This window comes from Lissotriton helveticus, chromosome 5_1 (assembly GCF_964261635.1).
Source record: "Lissotriton helveticus chromosome 5_1, aLisHel1.1, whole genome shotgun sequence".
Lineage (NCBI taxonomy): Eukaryota > Metazoa > Chordata > Amphibia > Caudata > Salamandridae > Lissotriton > Lissotriton helveticus.
The window spans coordinates 1,887,067,900-1,887,085,191 of NC_136065.1; the positions used below are offsets into that span (position 1 = coordinate 1,887,067,900).

The 17,292-nt window shown below is 43.9% G+C and overlaps 1 protein-coding gene across 1 annotated transcript in view; it reads left to right on the forward strand.

Moving 5' to 3' along the window:
• RETREG3 (reticulophagy regulator family member 3) overlaps positions 1-17,292 on the forward strand; it is a 409,160-nt gene that overhangs the window by 209,606 nt on the left and 182,262 nt on the right. Inside the window, exons 4-5 of the mRNA XM_078645370.1 lie at positions 6,722-6,848; positions 8,032-8,116. Of these exons, the coding sequence (XP_078501496.1) occupies positions 6,722-6,848; positions 8,032-8,116 (212 nt within the window). The remainder of the gene's footprint in view (positions 1-6,721; positions 6,849-8,031; positions 8,117-17,292) is intronic.

A 17,292-nucleotide genomic window follows, 5' to 3' on the forward strand; every position in this document is an offset into this window, starting at 1 on the left:
CTCCAGCCAAACCAACGCAAGAGTATCAAAATATTATTCGAAAGCCTCGCGTGGGGGGGTCGATCGCCCTCGCCGAAGTAGCGAGCACGGGCCTCCCTACCAAGAAAGGAGAGTTCCCTGTCCGCCTCCTCAGCAAATTCAGTGTGTTTTACACGCAAGGTCGCGAGGATCTCGACCTGGGGTGGGCCGCATATTCTGAGTTGAGAGCCTTGATCTTCAAGTCTAGCTTGTCCAAAGAGGCACGGAGGGAGCGAAGGACCCCAGCTTGCTTTGAGATGCACTCGCCACGTATCACTGTCTTGAACCCCTCCCAAAGGGTAGATACTGAGTCCACAGAGCCAACGTTTAAATCAAAGTAGTTGGTAATCGCTGTTTGGATCTCATCACAAAAAACGGAATCTCGGAGGGCGTTCGGTGGGAGCCGCCATGTAAAAGCGTGTTGTGGGGAGTCGGGGAGGCGACGACAGAGCTGGACTGGCGCGTGATCAGAAAAGGTGCGTGCCATATGAGTTGCGGAGTTAAGCCATGTGACATCAGGGGAGGTAATCCATAAATCAATTCGGGACCAGCAGCCACGAGCACCAGAGACGCAAGTACCCTTACGGGCCTCGGGTCGAAAATGACGCCAGGCATCATATAACGAATCATCATTGAGTATAGACTGAAGTAATGCAGTTGAGCAAGGGTGGGAAGAATGGGGGCCGGAGCGGTCGAAGACTGCAGAAAGTGTAACATTAAAGTCCCCTCCCCAGAGAAGGGCAGCTGGCCCCAGAGAAAAAATAAGGTGCCATATATGAGTGAAAAATTCAGGATCATCCGAATTGGGTCCGTATACAGCAGCGATCGTCGTGGGTTGGGACAAAAGGGTACCATGCAAGATGACATTCCGTCCGGGTCAGTGAGTACCGGTATAGTGTGCAAAGGGAGCCTTCATCTTAGCAAAATGGACACTCCCCTAGAATAGGAGGAATAAAAAGAGGAGTGCGTTTCACCCCAAGAGCAAGACTGAAGTCTGGTGGAGGTGGCAGGCAACAGGTGAGTTTCCTGCAGAAGGCAAATATTGACCTTATGGTGGAGTAGGTGTGAGTGAATGAGCCTGGCTTTACGGTAATCGTTAAGGCCACGGATGTTCCAGGTCCAGCAAATGGTGTCAGTCAAGGTGCTATGTACCTAGGAAGAAGATAGAGTGCAGTGCAAGAGGCCAGAGAGCCAAGAATACCACAATAAGTGCTCGGGCAAACATGACATTACAAGAGTAGGAGCCAGGCAGATGTGCAATGTGTATACTGGAGCAGCCGGCAGTCCACCGCTGTGTACATTCTAACCATGGGGACTGGCTCATAGAGGCGGAAAGCTCAGAAGGAAGAACTCATATCATTCAGGGAGGAGAGGACGCCGTGTACTAACATGCAGCCCTGAACAGGCCTGATAATAAGGTGGTGGTGCGTACAGACTGAAATGGGAAGAAGCGGAAACAAAAGCATAAAAAACACAACCCAAAAAACAGTGCTAGAAGGACCCCTAACCCCGCGGCCACTCCAACCCCCCAATCAGGCTGAGATACCACCCCACCCCAGGAACTAGGAAGAGGGGAAACAACATTAGGAGAGGGAATTATCCCGTGGGGGCATGGCAGGGCTCAGCGTACACCCCTGCAGTAAAGCAGGGTGGCCAAGCTAAAATAACAGCAGACAACATTCAGGAAAAAAATAGCATCTCAATTTGTGTCACAAAGGCGATCAGCTGCAGCGAGCTGAGAGCTGGATGGTGATGTGATGATTTTTCAAGTTTCTTAGCAAAGGCGAGGGCTTCTCTGGGATCAGGAAATACAAGCGTTTTTACGCCCTGCCGGACTCTCAGCTTTGCTGGATATGCCAGAGAATAAGAGACATCATGTTTCTGCAGAATCCGCTTTGCAGGAAGAAATTCACGGCGGGCAGCCAACTTGTGATCTTTCCTTGAAGTTTATTTGAAGGTGTAGCTTTTGGATGCTTTTGAAGTATAAGACACTCAGAATTGTGTAACTGTTCTGTGTTTTGCCACTCTTTGAGATGAATAGTGAAATTAATGGTGAAAGATGGAAGATGTATTCATTGGCGGATTAGATTGTCCTGTTGCAGCAGATGGTGCAAGCTGTTTTGCAGCCAACCCTAAGCCCCTCTCATGCATGCTCGTTAACTGCCGACAAGCTAATGAAAATTCTGAAACCATCGACATTGCCTACCTTACGGAAACCTGGCTGAAGGACCAATTGACAGCCATCCTTGACTTATTGAAAAATTCTGAACACATTACCTTTGAATATCTTGGCGCATAACTCACAATTCAGGGCGCTCCCACAATTCGCCTACAAAATATCTACCACCCTCAGGGTGATCCTATACCCTTCGCCGAGGAACTATCCAACCTTCTCTCCCAATCCTCACTCTCCAACTCCAAAAATCTCTTCCTAGGAGATTTTAAAATCCACTGGAACAATGTTACTGACCCCACAGTCCGCCATCTCACCCATCTGCTAGAGATCAATGGCCTGGCTCAACTATGCCATTCACTCACCAACCCACACCAAAGGTGCCACTCTTGATGCCATCATTTCCAACAATGACTTGGCCTCCCTCTCCAGCATCTTCCCTATTCACCAGTCTGACCATCACCTCATCATGTTCAAGATCGAATCCTCTCCCATCAGAACCGTCAAACCCATGAAATGGACCAGAAATCTTTAATCAAATCCTCCTGGCGAACTAGAGTCTCGGCTCCAAGCTCAACTCCTTCTCACCCCTCTCTCCCAAGACGCCAATGAGCTCAGTGAGCTTTTCAACAAGACCATCAAGGAGGACGTAGACCATCTAGCCCGTCCCAAACTAAAAAAACAAAGAACCATTCCATCCAAAACGTGGTTTAACTCTGACCTCAATGACCAAAGATGTTCACTTAGACTGACTGAAAGAACATGGAGGCAACACCCCTCCCCTGCACATATTGCTTGTCTTCGGGCCACTAGGGCCACTGATAAAAAAACTAATTTTTAAGGAAAAGGCCCACCTTCTGCCAAACTAAACTAGACCGGGCCAAAAACGGACCCAGAGAACTATTTAACATTGTTTGCAACCAAACATCCACAGCCCCCCTTAAACTGACCGACTCAACTAATAGATGCGAAGAAATTGCCAACTTCTTCAGGGAGAAAATCGCCAAAATTGATCAGTCCTTCCATCTAACTCAGACCCCACCCAAACCACCATTAGCTGCTGACACTACATTGGACGATCCTTCCTTCTTGGGTCTACCTTCTTCCTCTTCCACTCTCCCTCACGCTACAACCCACACAGATTTCAGCCTTCCCCTCTTGCAACTTAAAAACAATGCATCCTGTACTAACTTCTACCTAGTGACTGAGCTCGAAGTCTTTAACATCATCTCCAAACTTAAACCATCCTCACACACCAAAGATCCTCTCCCATCTAGTCTTACCCAGAGACTTAACCACATTATTGCCCCTTATTGGAACATGATCATCAACACCTCCCTCTCCACAGGATGTGTCCCAAACTCCCTTCAACTCTGTCAAATCATGCCTATTCCTAGAAATCTCACATCTGACCCTAATGACCCGAACAATCTTTACCCTATCTCGAACCTACCACTTCTCTCCAAAGCCCTTGAAAAATGTGTCTTGCTTCAATTGGATAATCACATTAACAGTAACCTTCTGGACCCCTTACAATCCGGCTTCAGAAAAGGCTGCAGCACTGAAACTGCCATGCTAAAGATAGTTGTTGACATCCATTCCGCCCTTGACAACAGTGAATCCTGCCTTCTCATTCTCTTTGACCTCTCAGCGGCCTTCGATACAGTCCTCCGCAATTCCTTACTCAACTCGCTCAAGACCCGCTTTGGCCTTAACAGTCAGGTCCTTAACGGGTTCACCTCTTTTCTCCAGCACAGAACTCAACACATCAAAATGAATTACTGCCTATCTAACCCCTCACCTGTAACCCTAGGTGTCCCTCAAGGCTCTATGCTCTCCCCTCTCTCTTTAACCTCCTCATGGAATCCCTTACCCTCATTCTGAAACGAGCTGGAATCAACCATCACCTCTATGTGGATGAAACCCAACTTTACTACAAGATTAGGTCCCACTCTGATGTACTTCATCTCAACCAGACCTTGAACAAGATCCAATCCTGGTTCTATACCAACCATCTCAAACTTAACCCTAAGAAAATGTTGTCATCCTCTTCTCACCTAAAAACAGGCCACCCATCTAATCCTGGATCTCTGATCTCAATTCTCTCAACTGTTCGCTCGTTGTCCAATTCAATGAAATCACTAGCTTTCTTCACCGTCAACAACCTAACCCTTAACTAACACATAAAAAACTCTACTAAAGGAGCTCTCCTCACTCCCCACCATCTGTAGAAAATCAAACCATTCATCCCACTTGAAGACTTCAAATGGGTTGTTCAATCACTGGTTCTCTCCAAAATGGACAATGGCAACGATTTCGTCACAGGAACCCCCAAAGTGCACTTAGCCCCTCTCAGATCCGTGTTCCACTTAGCAGCCAGGCTCATCACTAACTATAGGTGTTTTGACCTCATCTCTCTAGCCCTGAAGTCCCTTAACTGGCTTCCCGTAGAAGGTAGATCCTCCTACAAAGACAGCATGCATTACGCATAAAGCTTTACACCAGAATACCCCGCTGTACCTCATAAACAAGCTCAAAAAAGCGGGCGGCTGTAGACTGATGAGGAGCACAAACACTTTCCTCCTCGTACCCCCGTGCTCCCCCTTATTAAAAAAGAAAAGCCCTCAATCTCGCTCCTACTCTGGTAATGCTCTGACCATCTGGAATGCCCTTCCCAAAGAATTGCGTTGTAACCCCCTCCTACCTTGGCTTTAAAAAAGAACTCAAACTGCACCTTCTTAACAAATACTGGAGCCGCCAATCTGGTATCTGACCCCTCACTCGGCCTCCCCTGTACTTACCATCCTATACCCCACTTTCTTTCTCCCTCTCCCTATGTAAATGTATCTGCTACTGTTGTTTCTAGGTCTATAGACATCTGTGGATTACCTTTTCATGTATATTGCCCTCGGCTCATTTTAGTTTTGATTTAACTTGCTTTCATACTCTTCTGTTGAACATTCCTTTATTTGTCCTGCTGTACTGTTATCTTGTTTTTTACATATGTAAAGCGCTCTGATACCACCTGGTCTAGCCAGCACTATGTGAAACTTTTCAAATAAAATGGTTGCTGAACTAGTCTCTGAAATGGCATCTGCTGTTGATATGTTTGCCTATATTAAGGCTTTTGGTATTGTTATTGACCAGCTTGTCCTCTAGCATGGTATCTGGATGTGAGACATCTAATGCGCTTTAAGGAATTGTATTCTCTTTTTTTAGCCCAGCTGATTTTTTTGTTTTAATTTGCTGCATATTTAATATGTGGCAATAAAATAATCCAAACCAGAGAAAAACCTGTCAATTTTCATGGGGATCAGGTATGCTCCCTGGAAGTCAAGGTCCTGATGACCAAAAGACAAGACCAAGAAAGTACCCCTATTTGTGGACCGCATATTTGAAGTAATTCGAGGTTCTGGTGACATAGTATGATACTACCAGTTTACTGAAAACCTTCATAAAACCTTGTCAACCTCTGAACGAGTTCCCAGTGGTGTCTGTCATAACTGCCCAACAGGGCAGTAGCAGTGGAAGCCTTACTGGTTCCAGCTGCTGAACCAAAGACTTTTCTGCATGCAGAATCCTACTGTTTGCTTTCCCTGTGAGTTCCTAGGCAAGATAAGCGAGTAGCAGAATGTATTTCTGTGTTCACTATCCAGAACAACTGAATCTGGACGTTGGTTAACTCTCAATAGCTTATACTGATGTGGTGTACTGTAAATTGTAAGTTGCTCAATTTACGATGGCCGGTGTCACGGATGTCGTCTTTACTGGGTCAGGGGAATCCAGAACTAATAGGAGTAGAGCTTCTGATGGAACCCATGAATAACGTGTTTAAAACAAAAAGAATAAAAATAAAGAGGCTGCAGTTTGAGGCTCTGCCATCGGGATGTTGAGCTTAGCTATAGTCCTTGTTAGGATGTTGTAGAATGTTGTGATATTGTGCACTGGAGAAGTTTGTGATGGTGGCATTGATGGAGTCAAATTATAAGACACTGACAGTATATATAGCTTAACCATATCTGTGGTATGTACATTCATTGTGGAACAAGAAATGTCCTAGGCATATGGCTTTAACAGAGTTTCTTTTAAGTGCATTCTCTGTAAGCTGTTACTGTTTTTTGGGGTACAAAGCTTAAACACTCTCACTTGAGGAGTCATTGATCTGCTATGCATAAGTGTAGTGGACTTGCATCTAGGGGGTTCTGCATGGATGATAGGAATTTGAGAAGCATCTTTAGCCTTATTTATTTAATATAATCATATGCTTCTATTCTAGCATATGTTAAATGAGCTGAAGCTATGCATCATTAAAGTAATTTTGAAGGTATTTATTTGATGCTCTACATGACGTTTGTCCTTGAATGAAGGCACGCAACCTTAATGGGTGGATGATAGCTAATCAGTTGAAAAAATTAACTTTTGCTTTACAAACTTCAGTTTCATTATCTTCAGGGATAATTTTGTGCTATTTGAACAATGTTCGTTAAAGAAGGGCAAGTGATGGACACTTGTTTCTTGTTTCTCCTGTAGTTGGGGCATGGTCCACCCACATCTCCTCAGCCTGCCAGAAATGTGTCACCATGCCGCTGAAGCACTGGTTAGCGCAGCCGTGTTTTTTGAGAATGTATTGCTTTTCAAGAGTGAAAATCCTGGCAAGGTAGGACTCCTTGTTATCATGTTAATAACAATGTAATGTAATGTTTACAAGAGGTCTACCTATTTAAAGCCTGACAATAAACCTTGATAATAAGTGACAGCGGTATGCAGAAAGATTTGGAAAGAAACGCATCACATTAGCCAGCGATCGAGTCATAGCTAACTTCAGAGTCCATGCTTTAATTGAATCTATTTTTGTATTATAGGTAGAGTGATTAAGATCACAAGCACTTACCTTTCCCTGATTTCTCATTGGATTGAAAAAGTGTCTTATTAGTAATCCAGTCATTTGCTTCAGAAAATTGTTCTTTGCAAAGTTATTGTTAACAATGGTATTCAGTTCTGCATGCTAGTGTAGTGTAAGATTCTATACATGGTGTTCCCACAGAGTTGTCCTTTTCCTGCACCCATCCTTGCATTTTTTTTTCTAGTTCTGGTTTGGGATCTTCTTGATGGGCCTTGTTTTAAGAATCCCGATTAGCTTTACAAGTGCTAGATCGAGAGCGAGATTTTCCATTAAAGGGTTACATTGTGGTAGAAGGAAAATTCATCCGCTGCTTCAAATTCTTCTTAAGGGAAAAACGCTGTTTTGGTAAAAGTATTGGTTAGTTAGTTTAGCCTTCCCCCCTCACCCATTAACAGAATTGATTGTTCGCAGAAGTCGACATACACCGGGCTTTGACCCTTCTTTGTATAAGCACTGAACTGCGTAAGCAATCAGATTTTGTCTCTTTAGCTGAATAGCTTACGGGTTGAGAAAAAATGTTGGTGCATTTGTTAGCTTTTCCTGACCTGTTTAGTAGAAGTGGAGCTGTTGAAAAGTGTTTCTTTGTGGGTTCTGTAAAAGCAAGGCATTAAATTATTCATCCCTTGTTTGTATGTGTAAAAGATATCAGACGGCTGTTTGTTAAAAAATACTCTCCTGGCATAAACCATGTCTTGCTTAGAAATATGTCAGCATAATATGCTGGAAACATCAGCACTCACTCCCCATTGTTTCTTATTGGAGCCAACATTTGCTTACACAGGCCATGATTAAGTAGAAAACATTAACTTTTATAATATAGAACGAATAAATACCTGCCTAAGTCATTCAGTCATCAATTGCTATTGTATAGCATAATTGCAATTTTCTTCATGTTGTTTCTTTCATATTCCTAATATATCCTGCTTTCTGTCTTCAGTTTTGCATTCTAGGTTGTGCTGTTTTGACGTTCTTTGCTGTATTGGGCCACTATGTTCCTGGTGTTGTGCTGTCATACTTCATGTGTAAGTGGAGACTTGTAGTTTTACTGAGTTTTCTTTAACAAGTATTAGCCCTCGGGTCTCAATTTACCTTTCTTTGTATATGAGAACAATTAAACATTTGAATCTCACCATGTTCTACTTGAAAACCAGATGAAAGGTTTGAATTAATGAATGGCAGTTGCAGGGTAAGTATAATCAGAATAAAGGATGCAGAATGTGGAATCTCCGGCTTGGCAATTGGTTTATGGCAAAAGGTACACATATGACTTGCTTCAGGAATGTAGCTTAGCAATTAGGCCATGCTGTTATCATATTTGATGTTTATCCAGTATTGGGGTATCTTTCACTGCTTCACATGCATGAATCATTCCCCGTCGTTGAGATGGGAGTCCCACAGTATAATAATCGAGCAGTATTCAAATAATGCCACAGGCTATAATGGCCCTGAGCCTTGTTCTATATAGCCTATCTATGTCCTTTTAAAAAAAAAAAAAAGGACTAAATGTTGAATGCAGCCAATCAGCTGCCAGGGCCCTCTAGAACCTTCCCAGCAGAGGCAGTTTCTCTCAGATTTTCACCACACGTCTTGTGTGAAGGGAGTCGAGTTCTACTCGGTTTTCTAACCTATCAGGTTTTTCCTTTAACATTTCTACTCATCATGTCTGATAAGAAAGGACTCTTTAGGCTCTGCAAGACCTGTGGCAAGAAAATAGTTCATGTTGATGATCCTCACAAGGACTGCATTTACTGCCTCCATCCAGCCCATGAGGTAAAACAGTGCAAAATCTGTTGCACTCTCTCTAAGACCATAAGAGACGGAGAGGGGAGGCTGCTTCTGTGGTTATAGTCCACTAAGCACTGCAAGTCATCGGAGGAGGTCAGTGATGGTTTACCTAGACCTCAAAAAAGAGAGAAGGACTCTGGAGAGGGCAGGAAACACCGTAGGCCCTCTCCAGAAAGCAAGTGCTCAAGAAAAGACAAACATTTTAAAGTCTCCTCTGAGCCTCCGTCTTCAGTTTCCTCTACCCCTTTGAGGAAAGAAAAGAAACACAGAGCCTCTTCATCTGATCCTGGAAAGAGCAGAATTGAAATATCCACATAGACAACGACACTGTCGACGACAGCCACTGGGCCATCGCCGGCAAGTTACACGATGACTACCATGGCCATCTCCGGACCCATACCGTCGACAACGATATTGTTGATGCCGTTCCCATCGAAGTCTTTGCAGTCGTTGAGAATTACAGTGACGAAGCTGTTGAGGATACCTTCGTCTACACCTTCTACGACGATGATTCAGTCAACAACAGGATTTTCAATGGCTGTAGCAAGAAGCCAGTCGACGCCACCGTCGACTGTGATTAGGTTGACGAAGAAATATTTCCATCCTGAAATGTCAGCTTATAATAAAATCTCCCCTTTACCTCCATTGCTCCTTTTGGACCTTCAGGAGTCTGATGAAGAGGAAGATGATGGTATGTATGGAGCAGCACACAGTCCTTTAGAGCTGCATTTGAAGTGCCAGGATTTAAACGATTACTGCGAGGGCCATCAATACTACCAGCCGTATCTGGCACCGCTGCGTCATTGTCAACACTACGAATATCTAGGACATCATCCTAGAGAGATGGATAATCTGCCGCCAACCTGAAGATCTTCAAGCTATGGTAGCAGATTTCAAGCAAAGATTTCCATCTCAATATTTTCCCAATGAACTACGGCGCTAACGCGAATCCTTGAGAAACCCAGTTCACCAGCAACATCTACAGTGCCACGAGAGGCTGATCCGGTCGACCCATCCTCTTAGGACAAAGACCGAGAAGGTGAAATCCCAGATCCAGCTGCTGACCCTTGGGAGGACTGCATTATTCCTACTCCTTCACCTCCGTCACACCATCCAGCGGATTCCCTGGCAGAAGACATAGGGGGTCCCCACAACTTAATGGAGAGTGTTTCTAATAGAGTACATCTCCCCATGAAAATCAAACATACAGACTGCTTCCTATTTGACTTTAAAGAGGAAGCTAGAAAGTAAATGCGCATAATTCTAATTATTGACTACTTTTGGCAAGAGGGTGTAAAGATAATGACCCCGGCAGCAATACAATCAGTGCTTTCTCACATAGAGAAAAAGTACAGAGCCCCAGAAATTTCCCCTTATTTCCTGACAGGCCATCCGAAACCGGATTCTGGTATTTCACAGGCGGGACAAAGGAGATCTAAGAACCAAGCCACCCTGATCTCCACTCCTCCGGACAAAGAAGACCGTAAGCTTGACATTATGGGAAAGTGTTTCTCCACCATGGCTACGACTACTATTAAGGCAGCCAACGCTTTAGCTATCATCGGACGCTATGATGGACAAATGTGGTCTGATATGGCTTCTGTACTAGACCCTATTCCTGACGACAGGAATCTAGAAAGATCTCCATAGAAGGAGAATGGGCAGCTTCCGAGACAATCGATTGCGATATGGACATAGCCAACACAGGGTTCCGCTAACTGGCAAGGGCGGCGGTATTAAGACGCATGGGATGGTTAAAAGCAACCACATTTAGACCAGAGGTCCGGTCAAAAGTTCTGGATATGGCCTTTGAAGGGACGCCTTATTTGACAAACCTATAGGTGAGGCGCTTCTATCCATCAAAAAGGACACAGATACTGCTAAATTCTTCGGTTCCCTCCATGACAGGAAGATACCGTTCAGAGGGGCAAAAGGACATAGTTTTTCCACTTACAGAGGAAACTATCAAAGGGCACAACAATACCAGCCCTGCCAGACACAATATAGGCAATCCTACCACCTGCTGCCTACCGTCAACCGGCTACGGTTGGTTTCTCTCGCCAAGGGGGATGAAAAAAAACACTGACCCAAGGCAGGGACAATGGAAGAAAACCGTAATCTTACCAGGGTACCAGCTTCCCCCTCACTTTCTCCTCCCATGGGTGAAAAGATATCCAGTTTTCTCCAGCAATGGGAAAGTATAATATCGGACCGTTGGGTATTGAATTTGATCGCCTAAGGTCACACACTGGAGTTCGTACAAAAACCTCCAACTGCGCCGCCAAGGGGAACCCCTCCCCTCGTCTTCACTTATTGCAGAAGGAAACCAAGGTTATGCTTGCAAAAGGAGCCATAGAGAAAGTTCCAGCTCAGCAAAGAGGGCAAGGTTTCTACTCCTGTTTCTTCTTGATTATGAAAAAGTCAGGGGAATGGAGACCATTTTGGATCTCAAAAGTTCAACAAATTCCTGAGGAATAAACTTTCAGGATTGTAACTTTGACCAAGATCGTACGATGTCTCAACAATGGAGATTTCATGACCTCCCTTGATTTGGAAGATGCATATTTCCACATCTCCATTCATCGAAAGCATCGAAAATTCCTCAGATTTGCGGTGGCTGGTACCAACTACCAATTCAAGGTTCTCCCTTTCGGCCTCAAATCAGCACTCTGGATATTTACAGAATGCTTGGCACCTATGGCGGCAGCTCTACGTTCTCATGGCCATCAAGTATTCCCATACTTGGACGACTGGCTGTTAAAGGCTTCTACGGCATAGCAAGCGTCCAGAACCATCAATGCTTGCTTACGACTGTTCAGCAAACTGGGGTTGACAGATAACGTCTCAAAGTCCTCTTTCATTCCCAATCAAATAGCGCCATTCCTGGGAGCCATATTAGACACAATCCAATGCAAAGCATTCTTGTCGGAAGAACGTAAAACCCGACTAAGTCTTTTGGCTATGGCCATATCAAGAAAAAAAGTCAATTTCAGTAAGGAAATACAAGTCACTGCTAGGGATGTGCTCTTCAGCAATCGACTTGGTTCCCTTGGCCAGATTCAAAATGAGACCTCTCCAGAAAGAATTACAAAAACAATGGCTTCAAACACCGGGATCTTTCGAAGACATCATTCGCGTTACTCCGGCCATGAAGATGGCAATGAAATGTTAGTCACACACCCCAAACCTTCCAAAAGGGTTGACTTTCTTACAAGACATACCAGATTGTATCCTGACAACAGATGCCTCCATCAACGGCTGGGGAGGCAATTTGCAGGACCTTCAAATTTAAGGAAAATGGTCCAATTCTCAAAAACAAAGTCATATCAACAGCTTGGATTTGAAGGCCAAATTCCTCTCCTTATAGGCTTTCTCGGCGAGTCTAGCAGTCGCCTCCGTACTGGCCCGTACAGACAACACGACCAGTATGTTCTACGTAAACAAACAGGGAGGAACAAAATCTCTCACGCTTTCACTAGAAGCGCATAAATTGAGGAGCTGGGCAACAGAACACGGGATCTCTCTGAGCTGAGCATGTTCCAGGGTTACACAACATGCTGTCCGATGCTCTCAGCAGAGCTACAGACAATTGCAATGAATGGGAACTCAATCAATTCCAGTCGGATGGAGTATTTGCTCTATGGAGGAAACCAGCTCTGAACCTGTTTGCCACGAACATCAACACCAAATGCTTGTCCTATGCCAGCAGGTCCCCCCTCCCCTCCCCCCCCCCCCCAGGGTCTCAAGGCAATGCCCTTTTGATGCGATGGTCAGGGATATATGCCTACGCTCCCCCCCCCCCCCCCCCCCCCCCCCCCCCAATCCCATTGATTCCCAGAGTACTGACCAAAATTAAGCTGGATGTCGCCTGATTCTCATCGCGCCCAGGTGGCCCAGGCAACATTGGTTTCTTGAACTTCTTCACCTCAGTAATGAGATCTATTCATCTGCAGCTGTCTACTCCTCTTTTGTCCAGGGACAATGGTCAAGTGCACCATCCGAATCCGGACATAAGCATTTCTCAAGGGTGTAGAGGTATTCTCTCAAAATCTAGAGCGGAAAGCACCAGCATGACGTACAAACTTGAATGGAAGCGATTCTGTGCATGGTGCAAACGAAATGACCTGCATCCATTTCAAATATCCCACAACAGATTTTACCATATCTTCTCTCTTTGGCAAAATCAGGTTTAGCCTTCTCTCTGGATAAGGTGCATCTGGCTTCCATCTCTCACTATAGAAGAGCTTCCAGTGCCATTTCTTTGTGTCTCAAGCCTTATCAAACAATTTATGAAGGGGTTGTTCCGTGCTTTCCCTCCGGTGCAAGCACATCCATCGGAATGGAACTTAAACGTGGTTCTTGCACAACTCATGAAAAGACCATTTGAGCCCACTGATAAAGCTGAACTGAAGTACCTCACATGGAAAGTCGCACTTCTTCTGGCCCTCACCTCAGCCAGGAGGGTAAGCGAAATCCAGGTTTTCACAATTAGGAAACCCTTTTTAATATTTAAGGCGAATGCTGTGATTCTAAGGACTAATCCCACGTTTATCCCTACAGTGCCTTCTCAGTTACACCTCAATGAGCCTCTGGTCCTATTTTCCACAAGCATTAACGCCTGCAGAGCAGGCGCTACATACACTTGATGTCAAACGCTGCCTCAAGTTCTATCTTCAGAGAACGGACATTCGAAAAAACTGATCAATTACTTGTTATGTAAGTAAAGATCACATATTGGCACATTAGAATTGCGAATTTTGCACAACATATCTGCGTATTTGCCCATGTAGATTATTATAATATTATATGACAGCACAGGACCGACATAAGAGATTCTAAAAGCAAGTGCCATATTGACTAGCAAAAAGGCTGTTTTGCATATTAGGGCTTCATACATTGATGCTTGCCAAATGTGCGTATTAGTACATTAAGACTGTGTATTTGCACGTTGGAATAACTTAAGGATTTTAACTCTTATTTTTACCTGAGTATTGCATTATGCATTTATGCATTATATGCATCAATTTTCTTATTAGTACGCAGTATATTGTTCTCCACACCCTAAAGGCCCAGTACTATAGCAATCACACGGACATACTGGTCAACGTGATTTATGTGTTCCAAATCTGCGTATTTGTACACCGTATTTGGTTGGATTAACATGTAGACACAATAATTGCAGTTTAGCACTGTACTAGCTTTACATCCACTTACCCTGTTTTTGCACGTTTGCACATTTTGCTTTAATGCAGCCATTAGAGGCTATGAATTATCATTGTACTGTTTCATTGTGCTTTTTGCACATTTCGGTATTCTTTTGCAGGTTATGGTATAATATTTGTACTGTATGACTGTACGTATAGCGATATTTATAACTGTGCAATAATTTTGGGCGCATGGATAAAGACGACATTATGTCTGTATTTCTATGAACACGCTGACAATGTAGACAAGATGTCTGGTTGCTTACTTGCCTTTTCTGTTCATAATTCTCGTTAGAAGCTACCAATATGATATTGTACCAGTACAACGGTAGTATGTTTGCCATTGTAAAGCATCACGAATCAACTGGGGTATGATGTTCCCATTTACACTGACACAGCGCGGTCATGTGATCAAGAATAAAAAAGAAGGGAGGTCCCTTACTCATGCAGTCTGGGACAAGGGGAATTACCAATAGAAATGAAAAAGTCCCAAGTATGTATAAACCAATTAGGTTTATTTCTCCAAGACTTGTACGTACACAATCATTGGCACACCACTAGGTAGACATGGGCATCACTAAAACTAATCATTCTCTCCATGCATTCAGAAGTTGACGTGAATTTCACAAATGAAAGACTAATATCAAGGCACCATTTATAAGACAGTCACAAAGTATTGCACAATAGATTTATACAAGTTTATTAAATGCAAAGTTGTCAATCAACATTTTATGTTTTAAACAATCTAAAATTGCAATAATATATAAAAAACCAGTTATCACAATACTGTAAATACAAATGACAAGTAAAAATTAAAAAAGAAGAAACAATTTGTCGACGCAGCGTTTCGGTTTTTTGAAGTTCAAAACACCTTCAGGACAGTTTCTAAATCAATAAAAACACATAATTATTATCAATTACAAAACAAAGTGACAATCAGATTGATTATTATAAAGGTGCATTTGAGACGTCGTATTTCAACCTTTCACACGCCTAACACACGCCTAATCTACACATTATGTCTACATTTTATGGATAGTACACTCTAAACAGTTCAGATTGTTAAACAAATAGATTTTACAATAACTTGTACTCTTTTTTTTATACATGATTGGTAAATGATTGCTCTTTACATACAGGCCTAATATTAGTTGTTCTCTCTCAGGGAAACAAAGTCAATGAAGGTTACCCTAGTGACGCACCAACAATATTGCCCATGCTTAATCTAATTCCAATTCAAAGCGGTATAGAGTTAACTGCATTCCTTTAATTTAGCAGCACACTGGGGACCTTTCCATTCTCCCTCATGGATATAATTCACCCACTTTATGTATCACCTTTCTCAGTGTTGGTACCGTATTAAAATTTGCCTAGACGTAAGTGATACTAATTAGTATTATAGTCTCGTTGCTATTACCTTACGCTATGTTTTTGTCAGGGAGTATTACTTATTTGCCTTTATTTTCAGTATCAGTCCACATGACAACATACAGCGGAGCCACCGTTTTTCAATTTTCAGGTACTCTCTCTTGGAGCTAAAACACACAGTAGATATGATACTTGTCATCATGTGATCAAGGCCACAGGATGTTGCCGAAACGCGTCCTGGGCAGCACGAGCACAAAAATAAAACTGAATTACTAGCACCAGCTATATGTTGGAGTCAGTTGCATCTGTTTTAGTGCACGTTTGCACTTGGATGCTTCGGTGTGTGTGTGTGTGTGTGTGTGTGTGTGTATATATATATATATATATAATTTTTTTTTCTCTCACTGAAAAAACATAGGTTTCAAGGGCGTTCTAGTTAGTTGGACATTTTACTTGTACAAGACCATAGAAATTCCCCCGTTATAGTTAGTTCAGCGAACTATAACTTGCGCGCCCACAACCACGAGGAGTGAGAGGTAAGGGGAATTGGGCATGGTGTGGGGGTTTCCTATTTAGAGTTTATGGTAGTGCAGTGGTGTTTGGGTAGTGCTGGGGTAGTGTTTTAGGGTTTAAGGTAGTGCAGTGGTGTTTCTGTAGTGGAGGGGTAGTGTTTTAGGGTTTAGAGTAGTGCAGTGGTGTTTGGGTAGTGTAGGGGGTCGTGCTGGGGTAGATTTAGGGTTTAGGGTAGTGCTGTGGTGTTTGTTTTGTGATGGGGTCGTGCTGGGGGTAGTGTTTTAGGGTTTAGAGTAGTGGAGTGTTTGTATAGTGTAGGGGGTTTAGAGGAGTGCAGTGGTGTTTGTGTAGTGTAGGGGGTCATGCTGGGGTGGTGTTTTAGGGTTTAGCGTAGTGCAGTGCGGTTTTTGTAGGGGTAGTGATTTAGGGTTTAGGGTAGTGCAGTGGTGTTTGTGCAGTGTAGGGGGTCATGCTGTGGGTAGTGTTTTAGGGTTTAGGGTAGTGCAGTCGTGTTTGTGTAGTGTAGGGGGTCGTGTTTTAGGGTATAGGGTAGTGCAGTGGTGTTTGGGTAGTGAGGGGTTTATGCTGGGGTTAGTTTATTAGGGTTTAGGGTAGTGCAGTGGTGTTTGTGTAGGGAGTCGTGCTGGGGGTAGGATTTCGGGTAGTGCAATGGCATTTGGGTAGTTTAGGGGGTCATGCTGGGGGTAGTGTTTTAGGATTTAAGGTGGTGCAGTGGTATTTGTGTAGTGTAGGGAGTCGTGCTGGTGATAGTGTTTTAGTGTAAAGTGTCGTGCTGGGGGTAGTGTTTTAAGGTTTTAGGGTAGTGCAGTGGTGTTTGGGTAGTGGAGGGGGTAGTGTTTTATGGTTTAGGGTAGTGTACCCAACCCGCCACAATATCCGTGGGCAAAGGGGATCCTGACTCTTTTGAATGCTCCGCCAATTGAATAATTTGGGTCAAGGGCCCTACCATGCCCAAGACCTATCAATTCCTTTCTTGGGATCCCTCATATACTTGGAGTAAAAGGTACATAGTTTCTCATCAATTTCAGGCGTGTGTGCCACCTTCCACGTCAGTTAGGGCCTGGGGCATTCTCCCCTCATCCTATTCCTGACCTCCCTTTCAAGGGGTTGATGGATTTTCCCCACCACATGCTCTGCCACTTTGGCGTCAGGGGTCCACTCCGCCGACCTAGGATGGTAAATTTGGGTAGGCTCGAACATGTCCGAGTGGACCCCGTCCCCTACCTGGGACAGAGAGGAGTGGGACTCTGGACGCCAGGGACGCCCCGAGTCCTTCTCTCATCGGAGGAAAAATCGTCCTCCGATAC